Source organism: Sphaerodactylus townsendi, linkage group LG11 (assembly GCF_021028975.2).
Source record: "Sphaerodactylus townsendi isolate TG3544 linkage group LG11, MPM_Stown_v2.3, whole genome shotgun sequence".
NCBI classification, from domain to species: domain Eukaryota; kingdom Metazoa; phylum Chordata; class Lepidosauria; order Squamata; family Sphaerodactylidae; genus Sphaerodactylus; species Sphaerodactylus townsendi.
This window is the reverse complement of record NC_059435.1, coordinates 24,336,232-24,361,579: the sequence shown is the minus strand read 5'-3', so window position 1 is coordinate 24,361,579 and position 25,348 is coordinate 24,336,232. Positions and strand designations below refer to the sequence as shown.

At 42.8% G+C, this 25,348-nt stretch overlaps 1 protein-coding gene across 4 annotated transcripts in view; it reads left to right on the top strand.

Moving 5' to 3' along the window:
- The window catches only part of STAC (SH3 and cysteine rich domain), an 89,017-nt gene extending 66,241 nt beyond the window's left edge, over positions 1-22,776 (top strand). For all 4 annotated transcript variants that reach the window (XM_048511421.1, XM_048511425.1, XM_048511422.1 and 1 more), the window contains exons 6-11: positions 741-822; positions 4,933-5,003; positions 6,030-6,118; positions 7,534-7,585; positions 8,155-8,292; positions 19,673-22,776. In XM_048511421.1, the coding sequence (XP_048367378.1) occupies positions 741-822; positions 4,933-5,003; positions 6,030-6,118; positions 7,534-7,585; positions 8,155-8,292; positions 19,673-19,771 (531 nt within the window). In that variant the 3' untranslated portion in view covers positions 19,772-22,776. The remainder of the gene's footprint in view (positions 1-740; positions 823-4,932; positions 5,004-6,029; positions 6,119-7,533; positions 7,586-8,154; positions 8,293-19,672) is intronic.
- The last annotated feature ends 2,572 nt before the right edge of the window (positions 22,777-25,348 follow it).

Below are 25,348 nucleotides of genomic sequence, written 5' to 3'. Positions count from 1 at the left end.
ATGTATTGGTGAGTGCAGTGGTTCCCACTAGCATCATGCAGGGAACCGTGGTTAGCTCTGCTGTGGTTTGCTCTACTGTGATCAGAAAACAGAAACTTGGGTTAAGCTATGGAAATGAAGAGCAAAAGATAGGAGCAACTTGAATTCTTAATGACTGAAGTCAATGGGATCATGGACAGCGTGTTGAGACTGCACTCTGACGTTAGTACTGTGCTGCTTGGCTTTACTTTAATCTATTTAGTGGCACTTGTGAAGCGAAAACAATTACTGGAAGATATGTAATATGTATTTGCACAATGACTCACAGAACCTTCTAGGGGACTTCAGAGTATTCAATCTTCCTTCCATGCATTCCCTCTCCTAGCATAATGACAGTCATTGTATTAGTAGCTGAAGAATTCACATTCTGGTTGTTACTACTAATTGCTTGGGTTACGATCTGTATCATGACCTAACCAGATTTTTTTTACAAATCAGCTAAAACACTAGCCTCATCCCCTTTATCTCCTCTTCCATGTCAACAACAACCTGTTGTGTCCACTTGTTTAAACCAGTTCCATTGAGTGCTCTTCCCTTGAGTATTTGAATATTCTGCTTCTGGTGGGCACGTGACCATCAGCACTGGCACGTCCACAGATTCCCTCAGCATCGCCACCACACCAAGCTGTTGTCATGTGCATAAATCTCTGAAGTGTTTATTGCACCTCCTTGCTCACTTTTGTGATCTTCCTTGCTTATAGACATCGGATTTGGCAGAGGTTCCCGAGGAAGGGAATAGTCCAGGAAGCATGTGTGATGTAAACAGGAAACGCAGCAATAGTGGTAAGTGTGAGTCTGACATTTTTCCATGGCCTCTACTATTCAGACTGAAGGCTCGGGATCATTTCTATCTCATTTTGACACAGGACTTTTCTGTCAATCATCTGCCATTCTGATACATTTGTACAAGCATCATTTATTAAATCAGTCATATACGCAGTTGGTTTTCTAGTCTGCTTGAAGTGTAAGCCAAATTTTAGAGTTATCGTAGCTTTCCCTCCAAAGCTTATAAGGTTGGTTTTCCATTCCCCACTGAATACATAAAGCTGTCTTATAAAGAGTCAGACCAATAGTTTGTCAAGGTTAATATTGTCTTCTCTGAGAAACAGTGCATTCCCAGGTTGTGAGGCTGTGACCTTTTACATACTTCTTGCCTGATCCATTTAGAGCAGGGGTAGGGAACCTGCGGCTCTCCAGATGTTCAGGAACTACAATTCCCATCAGCCCCTACCAGCGTAGTGGCCATGCTGACGAAACTGGAATTCAACAGACCTAATTTATCTAAATTCTGACTGAAAGCAGAGGTGGGGAACCTCTGGGCTCTCCGGATGTTTCAGGAACTACAATTCCCATCAGCCCCTACCAGCTGGCCAATTGGCCATGCTGACTTTGATGGGGTGCTGGACCTGAACATCTGAAGGCAGGTTCTACTGATTTAGAAGACAGAGTTTGGATTTATGCCCCATTTTTTTTCTCCTGCAAGGAGTCTCAAAGTGGCTTACAAACTCCTTTCCCTTCTTCTTCCCACGACACCTTGTAAGGTAGGTGGGGCTGAGAGAGTTCAGACAGAACTGTGGCTAGCCCAAGGTCACCCAGCAGGAATGTAGGAGCAGGGAAATGAATCTGGTTCACCAGATAAGAGTCCACCACTCATGTGGAAGAGTGGGGAAGCAAACCCGGTTCTCCAGATTAGAGTCTGCCACTCTTTACTACTATACCACCGCTGGGTGGGGAGGCTGAGAATTAAACCTGGGATCTTCTGCTTGCCAAGAAAATGTTCTCCCATTGAGCCACAGACTATCCCTCGCTGTCTTCCCAAAGGTTTTCCCCCAGAAATAGTTCTTATTTTCTTGATCTCAGGAACACATACCTCCCCTAAGGTAAAAGACTTTCATGCGTTGAACAGACCCAATAGCCAAAATCGGAAATTCCTAATCCAAAGAGATAGGAAATGTCTTCAAGAGGTAGCTGTTTTACATCTTTACCTATTTTAGATTAAAAAGAGCTGCTAAAAGTGGAATCTGCATCACTTGGTATTGTTTGTACAAGAAGCTTACTGACAGAGTCGTGAGTGCATTTGTCAAATCTCCAAACAAACATCAGTGAGAGTATGTCAACAGTCCTTTTGATTAAAGCTGGATCTCTTTGCAACCGTCCTTTCAGAAGTTCAGAATATAAATGATAAAGGAGCCACTCCAGAATTTTCCTCATTATATATTTAATAAGTCTGTAAAGATCACGGAAGCGGTAAAGCTTTTGTCATGTCCCAAAGTTCCCATGGGCCTCTGGGATGTAAACATATGAAAACCAATAGATTTGATGGACAGCTGTCTGATTCAGTACAAGGGGGGCGCTTATGTCATGAATCTTAGCCCTGGTCTCACAACTAGCACATGGAGAAGGCTCTGAATGCCATTAGCCATCTTCATTGTGGTACATTAATGCAGTGGATTTCAAGTTCACATAAACTCCCATTTTAAATTTTTTTAATCTCACATTTATATTTCCTTTCTAAACATCACATTTAAACATCTAGCACAGTAGTGCCTGTTCTGATTAATGCCAGTTTTCCAAAACCATCCTCTGCCACTTGAAGTCCTTTCAGAGGACATACTAGTGTTTGAATGTGGCAACTTCTTCATGTAAAGGGTTGGTACTTATGAGCTGAATGTATCACTGCAGGAATACAGAATGCTTGAACCAGGGGTAGCAATCCCGAAGGTCATTTTAAATAAATAAAAGGAGCAGCAGTGGCGTAGGAGGTTAAGAGCTCGTGTATCTAATCTGGAGGAACCTGGTTTGATTCTTATAATCACTCTGCCACCTGAGCTGTGGAGGCTTATCTGGAAATTCAGATTAGCCTGTGCACTCCCACACATGCCAGCTGGGTGACCTTGGGCTAGTCACAGCTTCTCGGAGCTCTCTCAGCCCCGCCTACCTCACAGGGTGTTTGTTGTGAGGGGGGAAGGGCAAGGAGATTGTAAGCCCCTTTGAGTCTCCTGCAGGAGAGAAAGGGGGGATATAAATCCAAACTCTTCTTCTTCTTCTAAAACAGTCTTATTGCATTTTATTGCAGAGGTATTTGTTTTCCATTGCCCTTTTTGAACCCCACTGTTTGAAACAAAAGTTAAATATTGCATAGCAATTTTCCAACTACAGTGATGGCTGTGAAACTTCAGAAGAATGTTTTGAGTCTTCATGGAAGAAAAACTAAAATGCCCTCTTTATTGTAGATGCATTAACAATGCGTTGTATTGAAGAGATCTAAGAGAGTAGCAAGCTGTTCTGGCCAAAATATCTCACCACATGGAGAGATTAAGAGTTACTTTGAGCATGGTCCTCATATCACAATGTTTTGGGATGTGGCAGTGAAACTCAGCTCAGTTATCCCAATCAGATCTCCTAAGGACTCGAGAAAATGTGTTGGGGATTTGTTTTTGCTGGATTCCAGCAAACCCTACCAGAAGAGGTGACAGGCAGGAAAGGGGCATTCTTTCTTCAGATGTCCCCAGCAGGCAGGCTGGGAGGGGGCATTCATTGTCAGGCTGTGAGAACTCAGGGCAATTGTGAGCTGAGGAACCTGTAATCATTAAATTGGTGTCCTGATTTCTCCCAGTCTGGTGTGTCTGTGTTGTTTTTCTGTCCCTTCTGGCTCGTCCTCACCCCAAGCACACTAGTGATTGTTACTTCTTCCACAGGCATTGAGTTCATCTGGAGTTACAGACAGTTAGCAGAAATGTTTCCCACCAGCAGCACAGTATGCCAGGGCCTTTGATTATGGAATTATTTCCTTAAGAGGGAAAGTTGATTCTGTTAATAATTTTGATGCTATGAACTGATGCTGTGGCGTGTTGCCATGTCAACATTCTGAACCAAGACTTTAGAATAACGGTGGCCTATCAATGGTTGAGATGTAGGGTATAGATACGTGGAAACTTGGCTGACTGTAAATCCTAATGTCAACAATCCCAAACTAATTTTGCGGATCTCTGAAACCTAAAGATATAGTGTTAAAATATATCTGGGGAATGTATGTATCTGACAAATGAGAAAATACATATGATCAGCTGAATTTTTTGACGCAAAATATATTCAGTTTTCCCCCTTCATCCACAACTTTCTTTGATACCATAAATCAAAGGAAGAAAAAGAAGAGGAGGAGTTTGGATTTATACTCTGCCTTTCCCTCCTGAAAGGAGATTCAAGGCAGCTTACGAACTCCTTTCCTTTCTTCTCCCCGTAACAGACACCTTGTGAGGCAGGTGGGGCTGAGAAGTTCTGAACGAACTCTGACTATCCCAAGGTCACCCAGCAGGAATGTAGGAGTGCGAAAACAAATCTGGTTCACCAGATAAGAGTCCGCCACTCATGTGGAGTAGTGGGCAATGAAACCCGGTTCTCCAGATTAGAGTCCACCTGCTCTTAACCACTACACCACTGGACAAATAGTACATTCATATTTATAAGGTACTCTTTGCGAAAACATCAGTATGATCAGTACTCCTGAGGATAAGGACTGAACCCTGATTGTGATTGTGAAAGTTTCCAAATTTCTCCAGAATGAGAATAAGACAGTAGGGTTGCCAGCCTCCAGGAGGGACCTGGAGACCTTCCCAGAATTGTATCTCCAGACCATAGAGATCAATTCTGGAGAAAATTACTCCTGCAGAGGGTGAACTCCATGGCCTTATACACAGCTCCATGGCCTTATCCCCTCTCCAAACCCTGCCCTCTCCAGGCTTCATCCCCAAACTCCAGGCATCTCCTAACAAGGAGTTGGCAATCCGAAGTGAAAGGGAGAAATCAAAACAATGCAAGAAGAAGAAGGAAATAGGTTTGTTTTAGCAGCTGGACTAATAATAATAATAATGTTTCTTGTCTCTTTGATTACAGTGTTTACATACTCAGTAAATGGTACAGCAGATTTCGGAGTTGAACCGAAGGACATAAACTCACTCTTACAGGTGACTTTTTAAGAAGACAATAACAAGTTCATACAGGGTTGAGGCGGTCTGATTTTACACCTGCCTGTCTAGTGCATTTTTAGCTTGTCCTTCCACTAAGGAACTCGGCACATTAGACGTGGGTCTTCCTTACTCATTTTATCCTCGCAGTCACCTTGTATGGTAGGTGAGGCTCAGAGACACCACCTGGACCAAGCATACCCGCAGGTATCATGTCCAAATGGGGATTTGACGCTGCTCAGTCTTTCTCAGGTGATATGCTAGGCAGGGGTGTGGCCATGGCAGAGACTGATGGGAATTTTAGTCCATGAATATCTGGAGGGTCAAAGCTGGACACCCTTGTTATAAGGGGTGTCAAAAGTATCACTTCTAGAGGCCACCAGCAGCAGGAGATTTGGATCTAGTGAGCACTCCCTGTTTCACATGCTCTCTCTCTCTCTCTCTCTCTCTCTCTCTCTCTCTCTCTCTCCTCTCTCTCTCTCTCTCTCAGTTTTTCTGCTTGGAAAAGTCAAAAGATTTCCTAGGCCAAGGCAATGAGTAAATGCTCATTGGGTTGCCAAACTCCAGGTGCCACCTGGAGATCTTCTGATATTACAGTTGATCTCCAGATGGTCAAAATCAGTTCCCCTGTCCACACAAATCCTGTATTTATATAATCTGTCAGTCTGATTGGAATTACAGCATGGAGAAGCAACTTTCAGTCAGTTCTGGGTGCATGCGAAGGAGGCTTTATATAGTATTACATAATAATTGCAGAGCATGGACTCCACTGCCATAATTCAGAGAGGTTGCGGCCTATTCACTTTCAATAATGGTCTCCAAAGACCCTCAAGTAATAGATGGCACCAATTGCATTTTAAAACGAAAAACCGCAACAAGTTCCAGCTCTACCTAGCTATTGTTCCTGATTCTTCTAAAGACAAAAAATCCTAACTGAAAACAGCACCGCATCTGCATCTGACTTTACTGTACTGAAAACACTACATTTACTAAGGTTATATATTTCCTTTTTTATTTGTTCTGAAGGGATCTCTTAATAAAGACACAATGCAGATGAATGCCTATGTTGCCTTGTACAAATTTGTACCACAAGAAAATGAAGATCTGGAAATGAGGTAACTACATATTTGAGCCATATGGTGCAGATCTGACTGGTATGTTAATAGAATTTGGGGTATTAGGGGTGAAGAAGGAGATTTATACCCCAGCTTCTTCTCCTTTTTGGAAACTTGAGGAACCTTAGGTCAACTACTCAAAATCAAAGGTTATGGTCTTCTCTAAAATGAAGACAATCACCTCTATGACCAGGAGAATCAATGGCATTCAATGAGAACAAGCTCCAAATTTCCATACTCGGGTGTGGTCTTTGACTCTAACCTTAATTGGCAGCTCCCTTTCAGATCGATAACAAATAAAATTCAACCTTTGATGGCAGCGCTTGAATGTAAGGTTTTGTTGCTGTTCTTGGTTCCAAAGGAGGCAAATACATCCTGCAGGTATTAAATATGAAAATTATTCTGCAGCTCTGTATTAAGCCTCAATATGGATCCTTCTCATTCATGAGAATTTAGACCAAGTCTCTTTGTCAATTTTTGCAGCAAATTACAGGTTCCCCAAGATATTTTGCTGGGGTATCTGTAAGGCTAGGGCTGGGCCAAGGATCTATTCAAGCTTAAATATGGCTATAAGCATTCAAACATATGCTGAAGGTCATGATGGCTGAAGATCTATGATAGCCTACTCTATGAACTTAATAAAGATCAGTTCTTTATCCCCTGGATGCAAAAAATAGCTAAGAAATTGTTCAACCTTGACCTAACAAAGGATAATGGAGTAAAGCTTGAAAGAAGCGAATCTCTGGTAACTAATAAGAAACAAAATAATTAGATTATTTTTAGCTCAGTTACACGAGTAAGCTCCACCCAGTTCTTTGCTATTCTACCACCTGTAAATGTCCCATCTTTACCACCTATAAATATCCCACATTCGAATGCTGCACCTTGGACACTCTTATCTGGGACATATAATCTACTTTATACATATAGGCTCTCTCAATGTGATTTGAAAAAGATTGACTATCTGACATGATTTTGGAATGTCCTCATTATAATTCTTATTGTGCTCTATGGCCTGCCCCTATTTTAAATAAGCTACTTCTATTATAAAAAATATAGTCCCCTACTTATTGGTAGATAGAGATCCAAGAATCACTCTGGCAGTGGCCAAATACCTCTCCACCATATTTTCCTTAAAGAAATAAAAGTTCCCTATTTAGTGGTTAAGATCTTTAAAACAAAGAAGCTTGAAAGGAGGAAAGGAAACCCACAGAACTCAAGGAAATCCTTGTACAATTGGTTTCAAAATTACTTTTAGCTGGAGTGAGGCCAATGGGTTGGCTACAGATTACAAATAACATGGTGTCTTTAGGGGCATTCTAGCAGACTGAAGATGTGAAATGCTCTGGTACAATTACACATGACGAGACATTTCTGAACTCAGCATTCTCTATCCATCTGTTTCCTTCTTACAGGGCAGGAGATCGGATCACAGTTCTGGAGGACTCAAATGAAGATTGGTGGAAGGTACAATCAAAATAATCTAAGCCAAATAATCCAGAACAAAAAACTGAATGTTATAGTACACATTCCTTGTGCTGGATGAATCCATGCACAACAGTTTACAGTTTGATCATGTGCTTTCTTGTGCTAGGTCACAGCCTTGTGCTCATAGCTCTGGTGAAGGAAGATCCTTTGTCACTTTGTAGCTTGCTTTGTAGGATGGTAGCAATCATTAGTGGAACTTCCCCAGCACTCTAATAAAGCCCTTATAAGGAACAGCACCAACAATAAAAGGTCTTTTCCAGAAGGGAAGGGGCAAGGTTACTGGCAGGATTTCCTTGGCTCATGTCCTTTTGGAGTTGCCACACCTCCTTAACTTAAGCACAAGACTGTGCCACCAGCTTATTGCAGCTAATCAAGGGCTCTAACCTGCATTTTAAGAGTTGGGCGTCACATGAATGCAACCACTCAGGCCAGGGAATACAGTGGTGTATGTGCACAGTTTCATTCAACCTGAATACATTATATGTACAATGCCATATTTATATGTAAGTAATGCTCATGTTGCTATCTGTTATATGTATTCTTAACAGGGCAAAATAGAAGACCGAATTGGCTTTTTTCCTGCTAATTTTGTACAAAGAGTACAGCAAGATGAAAAAGTGTACAGGTGTATCCGAACATTTATTGGATGCAAAGAGCAGGGACAGATGACTTTGAAAGAGAACCAAGTGAGTGACCTTGAAATGTTGAGGACTTACCACCATCTTTCTTACACAACTTATTTTTAATTATCTCACATTTTTCTTCCAAGGAGTTCAGTGTGACATATATCATTCCCCTCTCCTCTGCTTTATCCACACAATAACCCTGAGATGTAGATCAGGCTGAGAGAATATGGATTGTCCAAGTTCACCCAGCAAGCTTCATGGTTTACTGGAGATTTGAACCTGGGCCTACCAAATCCTAGGCTCCTTCCGCACATGCAGAATAATGCACTTTCAAACTCCTTTCAGTGCTCTTTGAAGCTGTGCGGAATAGCAAAATCCACTTGCAAACAGTTGTGAAAGTGGTTTGAAAACGCATTATTCTGCGTGTGCGGAAGGGGCCCTAGTATATTTTAGCCACTATACCACACTGTCTGTCATTAAAACCCTTGGTTTAGGTTTCGGGTTCAAGAGTGCAAATTGAAAGCACACATGGCAACTGGATTCCACAGAAATTTTCCTCTAATGGAAGGGGGTGATTTTAGTTTCCCCACCCACTTCAGGCCTCTGTTTCCCCACAGTTCTTGGGAGTCCCTTCTCCTCAAGAGCAAGGGTGTGAGGATCATTTAGATCCATAGTGGGGAGCAAAGGTGAGGAAGGCCTTCTCTACTGATGGAAATTTATCACAAGATCAAAGCTATGAAATCCACTGAACTTGAAGTGAATTCATACAGCTGCCAAAGGTTTGACAATGCCGGCAGCATCATGATGACCTGGATAACAGCTATTAAAGATGAAACACCAGAAAAAGAATATTTGTTCACCTGTAACAGTTCTTCTCACCAGCGATGGCTGTATCATTGAGCTGTGTTCCAAGAAAAGAAGCTTAGATTGGGACGATTAATGTTACACGTTATACGAGCCTGGCTTTTGTCATTTCTCACCAGTCCATAGCCCATGCCAGGCTGGGAAATCTATTAATACAAAACCATTCCATCTGTTAGTACAAAACCACAAAGCCAACTTATAATATAGGCTTGCTCATTGTCTCCCTTAATTAGAAGATGAATTAATTTTTATATCCTGCTTTTTCTCTACCATTAAGGAGACTCAAAGCAACTTACAAACCTCTTCCCTTCCTCTCCCCACAACAGACACCTCGTGAAGTAGGTGCAGCTGAGAGTTCTGAAAGAACTGTGACTAGCCCACGATCACCCAGCAGGCTTTAAGTGTAGGAGCGGGGAAACAGACCTGGTTCACCATATAAGAGTTTGCTGCTCATGTGGAAAAGAGGGGAATCGAACCTGGTTCACCAGATTAGAGTCCACCACTCTTAACCACTACATCATGCTGGCTTAAAAGGTGTCAGTGCCTTCATTTGTCATTTATCAGGGCAAGTGAAATAATGGTCATACTTTTTTACATCTATAAAAAAATATAGGTCAAGGGAGAGCAGCAGTTGGAGCTGTTAGGTGGAGGGGAGTAGAAAGGGAGATACTGTGCCCCAGCTGTGGGACATAGGGAGAAATTACATACAAAGGGAAAGCAGGCTTGGGCCTACTTAATTCCATAGAATTGCCAACCTTCTGGTAGGGGCTGGAGTGCTCCTGAAATTACACCTGATCTCCAGATGATAGAAATCAGTTTCACTGGAGAAAATGGCTTCTTTGGAGGGTGGATTCTTTGGAGTGTGGCATTATACCCCACTGATGTATCTCCCCTCTCAAACTCTGCCCTTCAAAGTCTCTGCCTTAAAATCTTTACAAATTTCCCAACCCAGAATTGGCAACCTATGGCGCAATAGAGGCCCTTTCCCCACTTCAAAAGTGAAAGTGGAGGGGACCCCTGCTCCATGTTCGGCGCACAGTTTCAAAAAGGTGTACTTCCAACCAGGATCCGAAATGACTCACGCTGAGGGGTGGGAGGAGCGGCAGAATTGGGGGTGACTGTGTTCTCGCTGCGTTGTCACTTCTGGTGTAGTGGGGAGTGCTGCAGGACCCCGGGGTATTTGCCGTGAGGAGCGCGCATCTAATGGTGGGTGAGGAATCTACCAGAGTCATACAGAACTGTTGGATCCACACGATGTATTGTTGTTGCCCCTGGACAAGTCAGGATTGCTGTGTATTGCAGCTGCCAAATAAATGCAGTATCCACATTCATGTGAAGACAGCCTTTACTCGCCAGCGTATTTAAGTGATCAGTGTACTGGAGCATGTTGTTTTTTTATTAATTAACGTGCATTGGTGATGCAGACGTGTTTTTAAAGGGGGAAAAAACCCTCTCTCGTGAACCAAATGTACTAACCTAAGAATGCTCACTCCCCTTTGAAAGGCCAAAGCAGATTCCTCAGCACTCAAAAGGGTGGAGAATGTGGCAAACAGGAATCTGTCCTGCAGATTTTTACACAAACCCAACCAGCACATTAACAAAGGGGGTTGTAGAGAGATGGGAATATACAAACCATAAAAGTGGTCGTCACAGAAAATGAGGAAGTTTTTACGTCTGGCGTTGTATCAACAGCAGTAACACATAACATGATTCAGTCAAAGCAGAGATATTTTTAGTTCTCTTAAGCACAACGGGTAGCTTTGCCCAGTCCATGAGGCAATTTGTGTTTATATGGCTTTGTACCATTCGGCTTTCAAGTTGATATAAACCTTGGGAACAAAGCTGAGGCCTGAGAGGGAAGGAAAATGGCATGGGGGGGGGGTGTTCAGGGAGCCGTAGCACAGCAGAATGTCTTGAAATGGTTGTTATGAATACCTGACACTCCAGCCTCTGCAATTACTGCCACTGGAAATAGGGGGCAGTTTTTGATTAAATCCTGGTGATATAATAATGGGTATGTGACGCCTGAAGAGTGTTGGTAGTGGTGCTCAGTCAGAATTTTTTTTTTAAAGGAGACACAGGCAGAATCAGAAGGGATGGCAGAGAAATCAGATAGGCTGCAAAGACTCCCCTCTTCTCTTCTTTCATTTCTGGCCCTTTCAATAATCCTCTGACATTCCCTTTCGGAGAGTTATGTCCGACTCTATGGCCCCTTCCACATGGGCCAATAAGCATGGGCTAACCACTGTATAAAACCGCGTTAGAGGGAACTTCGCATGGATCCTGTTCATAACGTGAGTCCACTCTGCGTTTCCCACACACACCTGGTTTTTTCAAGAATTGCACTATCAGCGATTCTTTAGTTTTAACACAGATTGCAGCTGCGCCCAAGCGAACAGCTGCCCCAGAAAGCGTGGTACTTGGCCACGCTTCCCTTTTTTTTCAGTCCACACCTCTCTGCTGCATAGCTACAGAGGGGGACAATAGCATGGCTGTGGAGGTCCACACCTGCCTGGCTTCGTAGCTATGCAACAGAGGGAGGTGAGTGGGGGGAAAAGGGCCTCCATGCAAAGGTGCGACAGCAACCCGCATTGCCTCCATGGGTTCCATTCGCTGCCTGCATGGAGGCATGCAAATGCTCTGACTGCAACCCACTGTACTGCCCGTGCAGAAATGGCTTATGAGAAGAGTTAAGCTGAGTGATTCTGACTAGTCTAGAGACACCTAGTAAATGTCATGGCTGTTTACTGTATGGAGGACTGACCCCGGCTTTTGGCATTCTACCCTGACACTGAATCACAAACTCGGCTTAGTTCACAAATGGAAATTGCACACAATTTATATCCTGTTTGTCTCCCCAATGAGGGTCCATAGCAGTTTACCACATTAGCTCCTCTCCACCATTTTATCCTCATAACAACAACCCTTTGAAAAAGGATAGGCTGAGAGAAAGTGATTGGCCCAAGGTCAGCCGGTGAGTTTCAACAGCAGATTGGGAATTTGAACCTGGGTCTCCCAAATGCTAGCCTGACCCTTTAACCACTCTGTCATGCGGGCTCACAATACAATAAAGGAAGTTCAGGCCTTTTTAGTTTTTTGGAAACATTTCCTTTTCCCCCTCTTACATTGTATGAGATGATAGCTCCCGAGAATCTCCACAGCTTTAGGTCCTTTTCCTTTGAAACACAATTAAGGGAATGTAGTAGAAGAGGCTTTGTTTCTTACAACTCCTCTAGCGTTCTCTGCCCTCACAGATTTTGCTTCAGCTCAGCTTATGGCAGACTCATCGGCCTAATATGTGAGGAATGTGCAAAAGGGAGGCAGAAAGGCATAGATCTTTCCCCTCAGGAAGCAGAAGTGGCCTTCTTGTCAAGCTTTGCCTGGAGACGGGCGACTGAGTGTTGAAGTGGAATGATAGGGGCTTCATTGCTTGTGACATAGCTGCGCATCTCGGCTGCCATTTCTGGTCATGGGTCTTTAAAGGTTGGAGATAAACAAAAGGGCTTTTCTTCAAAGGCACTTGAAAGTGTGGCCTCATTGCCAGTATGGCAGGCTCACATTCCTTTTGTCACGTTTCTCCTCTGCAGCAGTAGGGGTTCCATATTTTTTGAAGCAGCACAAAAACATGTTTACTGTGATTGCCAGAGCAGCAATCCCGCCATGAGCAGCAATTCCTATTTCACATCATGGCATTTTCTGCTTCCCTTTATGTGTCAATCTATATGGAAACCAGTTTGGTGCGAAATAACGGCCCCTTCTGCACAAGCAAAATAATGCGTTTTCAAACCACTTTCACAACTGTTTGCAAGTGGATTTTGCTATTCCGCACAGCTTCAAAGAGCACTGAAAGCAGTTTGAAAGTGCATTATTCTGCATGTGCGGAATGAGCCAATGATAGGGCAGAATAAATGAGTGCTTATAGGATAGGTAGCAATGCCTCTGCCCTTTTTAAAGATTACTGTCTGTCTCTAGGATTTCATTCATTTGGCTTTTATTTAAGAACTCATCCAGTGGTGGCAAACCTTTGGCACTCCAGATGTTATAGACTACAATTCCCATCAGCCCCTGCCAGCATGGCCAATTGGCTTCAATGCATTTAGAAGCTTTGATTAAGGATAACACTGAGAGATTTCTGGTTGGATCTCCTAATATTTATCCTTGGTGGAGGGGTCTAATTTATTTTCATTGTGAAACATAGGGAAGGAACTGAAGAAGATTGTGCTGGTTAGCAGCAGCTGAGTCTCATCTCACTGAATTAGTTCTCTTTCCACACGGGAATTTAAGGGCTGAGAAGTATTGCCCCCTTAACCCTCAGCTCAGGGCTGGATTATGATCATCTAGCAGGAGGAAGGACCTGCTTAGTCATTGAGGCCATCCCTACTTGTTTGTGGTTGTTGCTGTTGCTCCATGCTGTTGGCTTCCCCCATAGGGAAGTTAAGGAAAATACAAATTGACTAAATAAATAAAATGGGTTTTTTCCAATTATAGTCCCTCAGATACCCATATCTGTTTATGATTAATTTGGATTCTGTCTTCCAACCTATCAATTTTTATTGCAAGGATAAAAATGGCTGATGGTCTTGTTGGCCTAGTGCACAGCGGAAGGACTAGGTGCCAACTCACCCTTGCTAGAACAGGAGGTAACTGCTTGCAGTATAAGAAAAAGAAACACTCAGACAGTAGATTTAGTTCCAACAGGAATACTTTATCTCTTGTTTCTCAAAGGAACAAAAATAACAATAACTATCCACTCTCTACTCTGACAACAATCTGAGCCCGAACCTGAAGGTGAAGGAGAGGTACTGAATTGGGTATGCAGTCTTCTTATATAGTTTTGTCCAGCAAATCATTAGCTAGATGATCTAATCATCCTGGCCTGTGACCTTTTCACTTCTGCTGACTTTATTTACATGCCAATCACTGCAAGACCAGACCAAGAGAAGGCTCCGACCTTTACAATTCTGCTGAGCTGTTACATGCCAATCACTGCAGGCCAGACAGACGGAGGCTCCCGACCTTTACAATGCTGCTTTGACTGTTACATTTCAGTCCATTCCTAGAACCCAGCATACCATGACCACCCTTGCAATTTTCAATATCCTGACACCCCTTCTCATTTCATCTGGTTGGAATGTTGCCTCATTACATAATATTTACAAACAAAATAATTACAAACAAAAGTCATTCACATTATTTACACTCATTACATAGTTAGTACATAGTCAGTACACAGAGTTACTTATTTCCTCACTTTGTACAGAGTCATACCAAATTGTGCATCTGCTAAACCCAAACCAAACGCAAGTCATTATGTTTTTTGTATTGGTAATGAAGCACATTAAGATGTCGGCTATGTTACAGATGATTCACAGTACTGCAACTTAATCATATTTGACTGTATCAGTTGTTTTACATTTGGGAAAAAGATTTCACGGCTACATGTTTAGTCGCGACTTTTAAGGTTTTTGGATTCTCTGCCATGGCTATACATGTCTGTGAGTCTTCAAAAACTGTTATAGGTTGTTCACATTTCTCACCAAGGTCTTTTAGCAACTGCATAACCCATTGTAGCTCATTGCATGCCTCATTAAAGAGCATATGCTCTGCCTCAGCAGTTGAAGTGGCAACGTTTGTTTGTTTCAGGAGATCTGTGAAATGGGATGGCTGCCGCCTTGTGCATATAATAACCACTCACTGACTTACATCCTGAGTCACTCTGCCAAATGAGCTGTCATATGCACCACTAAGTCCCTTGTTGTTTTGGTTAGAAAAGTGTAAACCATAGTTAGCCAGTTCCCTTCAGAAGTAACGAATTACTCTTTTAGCTGCCAGTCTTTCTCAGTAGGTTTTGCAACTGTTCTGCCAATAAACCACCACAGCAAAAGCTATGTCTGGTCTTGTCCAGTTAGCAATGTGCAGCAGGCTGCCAATTAAAGGAAGCGATATAGGTCTTGCCTTTCTTTGCTGTTATCTTGCTTACAAAAATCAGCCACCATTGGGGTTTATTGTGCCGCTTTGGCATCTTGCAGATAACTTTTTTTGTATGACACCCTCTATCTTTTGTTTGTGTCGAGAAACACATCCCCTTCTTCAGATTTGCGGCTTGAATACCCAGGTATTGCTTTAGAAATGCCCAAGTCTTTCAGCAAAAGTGTTTACTCCAACTCGAGTGTAAAGTTGTTTGATTTGGTTGTCTGTTTTTTTGCAACCACACACAGAGATCATCGAAGCATAAATGCATCAAAATGATACATTCATGCCATTGCCTCTGGTATATATACAGGCATCGGCCACACTTTAGTCAAATTCATTTCACATAATGCTTTTGTGTATGCACCTGTTCAACATCTGGCTCCCTGTTTCCGCCCGCACAACGCTTTGTTGCGCTTATCAACTTTATCAACTTGTTCATGCTCCTAACCTGGTGCTTGCTTCATGTATATGGTCTTACCAAATCTGCATTTTAAATAAGCTGTTTCAAAATCAAAAGTGCCTCATTTAAGGTCTCTTTGCTCAGCCAGAGCAATCACTAATCTCATGGATTCTGCCTTTGCAGTGGGTGCATAAAGTTTGATCATAACTGTCAAACTTTGTTTTGAAGAAGCCTTGTCGCGATAATCTTGCTTTATATTTACCAAGTCCCATCGATAGTTCACGCCTGTATGCCCATCTTGCACTTATGATTCGGCTTATCAGTAGGTTTATCAACAATGTTAAACATTTTAAGTTCACCAAGGATTCAAACTCATTGTCCATAATACAATTCCATTTTCCTGTTCCTCAGGTGGACATTTCAACATCATGAAACCTTGTGGTTCTGTCCTAATTGGCACACTCTCCTTCTTGTACCATAAACCTTTTTTGGTGAGTATGCGGCTTTATTTGCTCTTTCTGATCTGCGTGGTATGGCTATTTCTCCAGTTTGCTCAGCCCCCCTCCTCTCCTAGCTTCCTTCCTGATCACTATAAGCTGTTCTGTTGTTGCTTAAGGCTACCGAGACAGATGTGTGACCTATGAACAGGGAGTGGGGGGGTTGATAATGCTAATCACTAGGTACTGTGTGTCTTGGCTTACTGGTGGTAAGAACACTTCAGAGTTTTTTTGATGCACATGTTCCCAACCTGTAATAGCTTTTTCAAAGTTGGCACTCGTGAGATAGCAATTCTTCCATGACCCAATGAAAATCTATATAGCCTTTGGTATTCCTGCGCATATCCTACAAAGCATGCCAGTCTCTGCCATTTCTTTTGTCGCTTTTCCTGGTTGCTTGTCTGGGAATGAGGACGTTAGCAAAAAACTTCCCAAATATTCTAAAGGTGTTTCAGGGAGGCCTTTTGCCAAACATTCCCAAAAATGGTGTTTCAGTGATACTTGGACTCCACAAGGGGTTTATTACATCTGTGGCGGCTAAGACAGCCTCTCCCCAGAAATGGAATGGAACCTTGGCATCATTTTATCATGCAATCCGCGTTGTTTGAAGAATGCCTAGTCTCCTCTCCAGCCGCCACCATTTTTCAGCGGGCTGAGCGAAGTTTAATTCTCCCTGTGGCCTAATACCTTTTCTGTGTCAGCCATGTTTGGAATTTGTTCCCCATGAAGACTCACAGCCTCTGTCAGATTGCAGGCAGAAGCCACCTTGTTGGGAACCTCGTTCAATCATTGAGACCCATTCAGCCAAACCTTGTAAAAGGCTTCATCCTTAGAATTTCAACAGCAAGACAGTAAGATATCTGCTATAATCATCAATCAGCAAGAAATATATATGGGTGCACCGCCCGGCAGTTGGAAAAGGACCAGCTAAGTCTGCATGTGGACTAGTTCAAATGGTCTTTCCATTTGTCACCTTCAACTCTTTTTTGAAGTTGGATGGGATTTTACTGTAACCCCACTACAGACTGAACAGTCTGAGGAATGCTTTGCAAGGCTTTACACTCAAATCACATACTTTAGCCAACTGGCTTGATGGTGGCAAAGAGCACGCATGTCCTAGGACTCTGTGAATGATAGTGCGCACAATCATCATGCATAGGCTTATTAAGCTAGACTTGAAACATTCGTACATTTTTTTCATTTTGCCCTTTATCAGTCCCTGCTTATACGGTATGCAGAGTGTACCTTTGCACACTCTATGTCATTCATGCCATACTGTACAATACTGTCTATCAAATATAGTTTTTGTACCCTTGTTCTACGTAGCTAAACTTGGGAATGACTCAATATGAAACAAAATCCGAAGTCCAGGAACACACAACACATTTTGCAACTTTTTACCTAGGCATGGTATGTAGACGGTTCCTTGCAGCGTAACAGCAGCTGGTGATCCATCGGCCAAGCTGACATGCTTCACACTTGCCTTGGACTCCTCAGTCAATAGGTGATGAGCATTCTGACATGCTCTGAGCAGAACAGAGTCCAAAGAGCCAGATGGGATTCGTTTCTCTGGACTGTCCGGTTCTATCAACAATGTCTGCCGTCAAGTAGTGCTCCTTCTTTCCTCTTCCCGTTGCATCCTTTGCTTTGGCCCTTCTTCTCACCCCCTTCTGTGGGCATTCTCGGAGAAGATGATTGAAGTAAGAAACCACAACGAACGCGCTTCCTTCGAACTGCATATGACGCGGACAGTTCAGGAGGCGGAACGCTTTAGAAACAGCAGGCTTCTCTCTGGCTGTGGCTTCAAAGGCAAAACTCTCTTTATTTCTGGAGCTCCAGAAGCCGTGCAGTCACATAGTCTAGAGTCAAATCATCTTCCTTTTTTTATGCTCTGCATACTATAGAGACAAAATTGTCCCAGCTGTCATCTAGGGAAGAGAGTACAATATAGGCGCTATGCTGTTCAGTGAAAGGCATGCCTCTGTCTTCCAGCTCGAAGCCCGAATGAGTGCTCGCGAAGCTGTTGGACATGACATGGTTGGCCACATTTTCCACCTCACTTTCAGCTTCAAATTGTAGCCATAAGCGTCTGGGTCAAGATTACGCTTTGGAACCAACGCGGTCTGCGTCATTGCACAGGTCCTTCAACACCTTCCAGCAGTCAGAAGCCTTCTCTCAGCAGCCATTAGGATAGATGAGCTGAAAGTTTTCCACAGCCAACATTATGGGCCGCCTTCGGCTCTGGCATCTGCCCCCCTCTGCTCCTGCTGCTACATTGCCTGGGTTCGATTGGGGTCTCATTTGCAGCCCATAAATCTTCACGCATTGTAGAAAGCTCTGCATTTTTTCACACTCCATGCTGAGTAGTTCCCTGCAAAGTCAGCCGTTCAAAGAGGCAAACTGCACATGGTGGATGTCATCAGGTGTCACACTGCCTCGACGCTACTCTCTAGCTTCAGTGGTTAGGATGCTGGGCCCATAACTTGAAATTGATTGTTGGCCTAGTGCACAGTGAGGAAGGACTAGAGTGCCAACTCACCCTTGCTAGAACAGGAGGTAACTGCTTGCGGTATACAGAAAAAGAAACACTCAGACCAGTAGGATTTAGTTCCAACAGGAATACTCTTTATCTCTTGTTTCTCAAAAGGAACAAAAATAACAGTAACTATCCACTCTCTACTCTGACCAACAATCTGAGCCCGAACCTGAAAGGTGAAGGAGAGAGGTACTGAATTGGGTATGCAGTCTTCTTATATAGTTTTGTCCAGCAAATCATTAGCTAGATGATCTAATCATCCTGGCCTGTGACCTTTTCACTTCTGCTGACTGTTACATGCCAATCACTGCAGACCCAGACAGAGAGGCTCCGACCTTTACAATTCTGCTGACTGTTACATGCCAATCACTGCAGACCCAGACAGAGAGGCTCCGACCTTTACAATTCTGCTGACTGTTACATTCCAGTCATTCTAGACCAGCATATGACCACCTTGCAATTTTCAATATCCTGACAGGTCTCTCACTTTCCCTCAAATCCTCACTCCAAACCTATGAGGTAGGTCAAGCTAAGGCAGAAAGAGACAAGCACAAGATCAACCAGAGTTCTTCATGGCTACATGAGGGTCTGAACCTGGGTTTCCCAGCTCATAGTCTTTGACATTCTAACCACCAAACCCCAATGCCTCTCATAACCTACAAGCCAAGAGATCTAGTCTATATTATCCTGAATCCAAGACAGCCCAACCTATCATGCTGTTTCCAGAGAAAACCCTCGTGAAATAGATGGCAGTGTTTTATTCACAAGTTTTTTTCTTCATTTTCATCACGATTCACTTTCATCATAACAGGGTTGTTATCGTGAAGATGAAATGGAGGTGGGAAGAATATCATAAGCTGTTTCGGGTTTCCATGGGGGGTGGGGTGGGGGTTGAGGTATATATTTCTGAAGAAATTAATGCAATTTTCTTTCATGTGGATAGGGTTTATACAGAAGTGTCCAAGGGACGGCAGCCACAGATATCCATGAAAAGTTATTTGTACATAGAGGAACCAGTAAAAGTCTTCAATGGTTTTAAACAGGAAAGAGTTCTTCATTTTTATAAATGTATGCCATCCTTTTCAGAGACTTGCAGACAAGCTGTCCTGAATCAAAATGGCTCCAGAAGTAGAAGAGAAATTCACATTTGCCTCCCTTCCTTCCCTTTAGATCTGTGTGACTTCAGAGCAGGAACGTGATGGCTTTATCAAAGTGTGCAGCGGAAAGAAAAAAGGCTTCGTCCCGCTCGACATCTTAGAAAACATCTGATGGTTGCCAACTCAACCACTGGAGTCGTGATGCTCTGTTGGCAAGATCTGCCTGCCTCCTCTTGCACTGTGTCGACCCAATCCAGCCGCCTTGCAGATAACAAGGAAATCATGAGGCAATGATCCATTGATACCAGACACATAAGCTGCTGTTGCGTCACAAGAAGATAATTGAGAAATGAAGAACTGGCTCAGGGAAAGGAGCTGAAAAAATTGTGTGTTGAGCTTTAGGGGAGGGTCGGTTAGCTTTTCAAAGATTCAACTGGATGATTTTTCTGAGCAAAACTGCTTACCATGACCCTGCTGGACACAGATGACTAATGTGAACAATTCAATTCCACACCCTGTTCCCGTGTCTTGAGAAAACCATGTGAGAGTTTTGTTTTTCTCATTTGAAGTGTGACAGGATGGGGAAAGGTTCTGACCTCCTCCATGTGTTCCAGTTTGAGGCTTGAAGTTTATTGTGTGAGTCTGGTCCTAAAATGTTGTTGACGGTGTTAGCAAATGAGACTCCATGTTTGGGTCTGACATTTCAGTTCTGTAAGTTATGCAGCCACCAGTTTGAGGAAACTTGCCATGGCCTGGACTAAATTCTTTGTGGATTCTGATGTACGTCCTTAGATTGTACTGATATACAAGGCAACAATTCCAGCACATTTGGATGTCAATGCTGTTAAAGCAGAAGAAACACTGGATGTTTTTCTGTGCAAGCTTAGTCAGAAACTGCCGGATCTATGTGTAAAGAAAAATACAGAGAGAGCTAGGAACTGGGTTTTAATGCTAGAGAAATTTTCGATTTTTTCCAGTATCACTATTTGAGTAGATTTCATATAAATATGTATATAGCATGATCCTGTTTATAATGGGTATCCAAGTTCCTTTCCAATGAAAAGGCAAATTACAGAAACAACAAAAAATATTGACCAAACATATTTATGAATGAACGGAACAACTTAAAAAGACAGGAGGTTGGCAATTCCATCGGACTGCAGGCCACTATGGAGTTGGAAATGTTAAAGCCCACGTTGGCTACAGTGGGATAAAATCAATGGCACTCAAGTCAAAGTTTCTTCTGCAGTTTCAGATTTTTGGGTTAAATCCACAAGGCAGCTTGATTCAAGTCTGCCCGTGTTTCTTCCACCTGCATCAAAAGGCGATGGATTGTTTGTTGAGGCTGTTCAGCATTTATTGGGCTCACTAAGAGCTCCACCATTTTAAACTGCAGCAAGGAACCCTACAGCTTCCAGATTTTGTTTATTTTGAGAGCTCTAGTCCCATGCTCTTTTGTCAACCAATTATGCAGCGTTAAAAATATTACAGTTCTTAAATTTACTTCTAAAGACCACTCAGTACTATACGGAAGGGAAATAAGCATGAGAGAAGAGGGGTGCTATAGTTGGGGGCAGGGAAAAAGTCCCCTACAGAGGTTGCCATCTAGTTTGGCATCCAAATGAGAGCAAATTTAGAGCATCCACATTGTCCGCCTAAATCCTCCACTGCCCAGATTTTTCATGGCTTTTTTGATTGGCAATTTATCGACCGTGGTTTGATCCAGTCTTTTGGGTCAGGTTGCAGTCAAAATGTGTCCGCAAACAAGAAGGTGGTATTTATGCAAGTCCTGCCTTCGTTGGCACTCTTTCTTTCACACCCACTCCCTGAAGCCAGCGTCCCTCACATCAGCACTATGCTTTCCTTTTTTTTATAGGTTACTGCTGTGTCACTAGAGCGATTCAGCAATTACCAATTTTAAACACTCTCCCCAAAACCTCTCGTTTTATTGGGGGGATGGCAGCTGTAGGAGCCTGAGTGAAAGAAAGTACAATGAAAGCAACCCTGTGGATACTCTGTTGCTGCTGCATTCAGAGTGGCCACAGAAGCTACCTGGGCATTCATCGCTTTGTGGACACAGCCCTGAGCTCCTTTTGTATTAATAGACTGACCTTTGTTCTGACCTACAGCCTCTTCTAGGAAACTGTGTGTGGCCCGTTGAGCTCAACGACTCCTTAGCAGTCTGTGGAATAAAGTCAGCAGCCTCCTTGCAACCCCTTGCTATGAGAAACGTCTAGCTGACACTCTTGAGCAGGCAGTAGTCAGCCACATTCCAATACCCACAATGCTGTTCTTCAATCCTGACATTTTGCCTTGGGTGCCAATATGCTGCCGAATCCCCGTTTGCGTTCGCTACCTGGATAGTGCAGATGGGACATTCAAAGTCCATGCTTTGCCTTGAGCAAAAGGGCTGCTATGTCTAACTCGGACGTGGTTTTTGGATTCCAGATCTGCATCCCACATCTGCAGTTCCATCTGCCTGCATGGACGTCCTGAATATGTGCATGCATCATTAGAACCAAGGATCCTTAGAGTTTCCCAGAGCTGCTGATTCTGAAGGATTTTTACCTCTCTCCAGTTACTACTACATGGGTACCAGTACCAACCATTCCATCACTTTTCTAGCTCTCTAACTTGTAAATAAAGCCACCCTTTAAAAATACAGTTTCATATCAGGGGTGGTAGGAATGCTGCAAATCTTTATTATATGGCCTTTTAATACAAACCAAAATTAAAAACCAGTTTTGCAATTCAGTTCATTTTGCAAAGGGGGACCAGAAAAGTCAGAAATGAAGATCCTTCAAAGAAAGAGAGCAGCAGAGATCTTATCAACCCATCCTGCTTTATAACATTGCTTTATTTGAAATTCATTGACCTGGCGTTAAAAAAAAAAATCCTGAAATGCCTATTGAAGGTCAAAATCAGTGCTACAGTTAGTTTCTCTTGTTCAGCAAAGACTAGCTAAAAACTATACATCCATCCATATGTGCTACTGTTTACTTGAATGCAACATAACTGTGATTCTGTCCTATTTCAACTGCTTCTGTTTTGATTTTTCCTTCAATCCTGTCTCATAGGACAAAGCTGAATTATTAGTTTCAATTCACAATGGCCTTTAATCAATGTCTCATTTCTTTTGATACTAAGCAATAAAACAATGAAGTGATTTTTAAGAGATTCCCTAGGTGAATTGTTGTGTTGTTATAAACCAATTCATGTTTCTGTTACAAAAACAGTGTTTATCCTTTACCACCATCTGATGGTAAAATAAACACATTAGGTCTGAATTCCTCAAAAAGAATAATGCCTTATGTCCCTGAAGCAACGCCTTTATCTCTGTTAAAGTTTGTATGCCTTAAAGGAATTGTCTTCAACTTATGGATCATGGAGCCCCACTTGCTAGATCATAGGCGGCACTGACATGACAACGTCACTTCTGGGGTTTCCTAGTAAATAGCTCTAGGAATCACCAGAAATTTCATAGATTTACCATAGAGTTTCCAGAAACTTCTCCTGATGAGGCAGGAGGACATCTTGCTTGGAGTGATTCCCACCCCTTCCTCTCATACAAGATGGGAAGGGGTGGAAATCAACCCAAGTAAGATGTCCTCCTGTTCCTGAAAGAGAAGGACCATTCATGGTGAGTATCCAATGGTCCATTTTAAAGCTACCTGCTATAACTTCAGACTTTCTCTAGAAATGTCATCATCACATTGACAATGTTGACTTTTTAAAAAATAAAATCCCTTGCTGCTGCATGCAACAGGAGCTTTGGGGTGGGGGGAGGCCCAGCCCAGGGGCATGGGAGCCCTATCTTTTGGAAGAATCAGCTGCTAAAGCACATTGGTAGAAAGCAAAGGAACCATTTACCTGCTGCTATCTATCTTGAGAGGAGTAGCATGACGGTGAAGATTCCTTTCTAGCAATGTACTGAGTCAGATGTACTGAGTCAGATGACTATGATTTCACTTCTAATGTCCTGTGCTTGCAGCTCATTGGATCCCTACTGCTTCCTGTGTGTCCTGGGTCTGGAAATGGTTGAAGACCTTCCCTTCAAAGCTAGTTCACATAATCCTGCCATCTCCAAAGCATAGTGGAGAGTCACATGCACACATAGCCAGGCAGGACTTAAATGGAAGTGGCATTTATATAGGACAGGACCTCCACATGGGCACTGTGCATGAGAGCTCCACTACTGCAGTGGAACTTTGTGATGCCATTATGGGAACCATACAGAAAATGCAAAGAGATGTGGCTGTTTGCTGAACGAAGTGCTTCCACATGGGCATGGTACCTCTTTGAACCCAACAGCATGCTCCTTGCAACAGGCATGTAACAGCATGCTCCTTGTAACATCTAGGAGAAAATGTAGCTACAAGTTTAACAGCAACTCCTTTCCCATTTCTGGGCAAAGATCACCCTGATGTTTAAATTGGACCTTAGTCACTCTATCAGTTAGTATGCACCGGGGTGAGGGGGGGGGCTTCTTCCTGCTCTGTGCCTTTCCAAAGGGATGTAATACTGAATGATTAGTTTTAGATGAAGTAGCTTTTATTTGAGGTTGGCGCTCAGGGAAATTTAATTTAAGGAGCTAGATGTTCATGTCTAATTTAATATTTTGTTAAATAATGAATACGCAGTCTTTGGGAAGAGCCACTTTTCCATCACCTGCTGCAATGACTTGCATAGTTAAAAACAGACAAGCTCCCCCCCCCCTTTTTTTTTTCAATGTGGTATAGTGGTTAAGACTCTAATCTGGAGAACTGGGTGTGATTCCCCACTCCTCCAAATGAGCAGCAGACTCTAATCTGGTGAGCCAGATTTGTTCCCCCACTCCTACATTCCAGCTGGGTGACCTTGGGCTAGTCAGCCTTACCTACCTCACAAGATGTCTGTTGTGGGGAGAGGAAGGAGTTTGCAAGTCATTGCGAGTCTCCATACAGGAGAGAGAGGTGGGATATAAATCCAGTCTCCTCTTCTTTTGCTGTCAAGCCACCTCTGACTTAGGGAAACCCCTGGTGGGGTTTTCAAGGCAAGATATATTCAGGGGTGGTTTTCTATTACCTGCCTCTGCATCACAACCCTGGTAGTCCTTGGAGCTCCTCCCTAAAAATATTTGGCTGTATGAACTGATATCATCAAGGGTTCCAGTTCATGGTGTATCTTTTAACACCAGTATCAAAATGTCTGGTGGAAAAGAGACACTGGTGTGGCAAATGTGACCTGGGATATTTATGTGATTGTAACATCCTTCTGTGCATTACCATCACACATTTCTAGAAGACGTATATGAGTCACCCCACAAAGCTAATTTATCAGCTTTATTGCAATTGTGTGTAAAGATCTTCACTTGGTTTAGTCAAGTTGAATTGTGGCCAATATAAATTTTCAGGATTAGTTTTCAATGATGTCATCAGTTCCCACATTTTAAAGATCTCATATGCTAACTGAAATACTCTGCAGTGGGAAACTAAAATTTTACGAATCAGGCATTATTTTTCTATGTTCATAGTACACAAATGCTCAAAACATTGGTGCCAAAAAAAAACCCACTTAGCATATTAATATCTCTTACATTTGCAATCATAAATAGCTGTTATACAGCAGAATATAAAGTGCAAAGTAAATCATTGTGCCAGGGGAAAATGCTGCCAGCAAATTCTTCATGCTTAGATGCAATAAATAAATCACATAGGCCGTTTCCGCACGGGCAGAAAATGACGGCCTGGAGACGGTAAAAACACCGTCT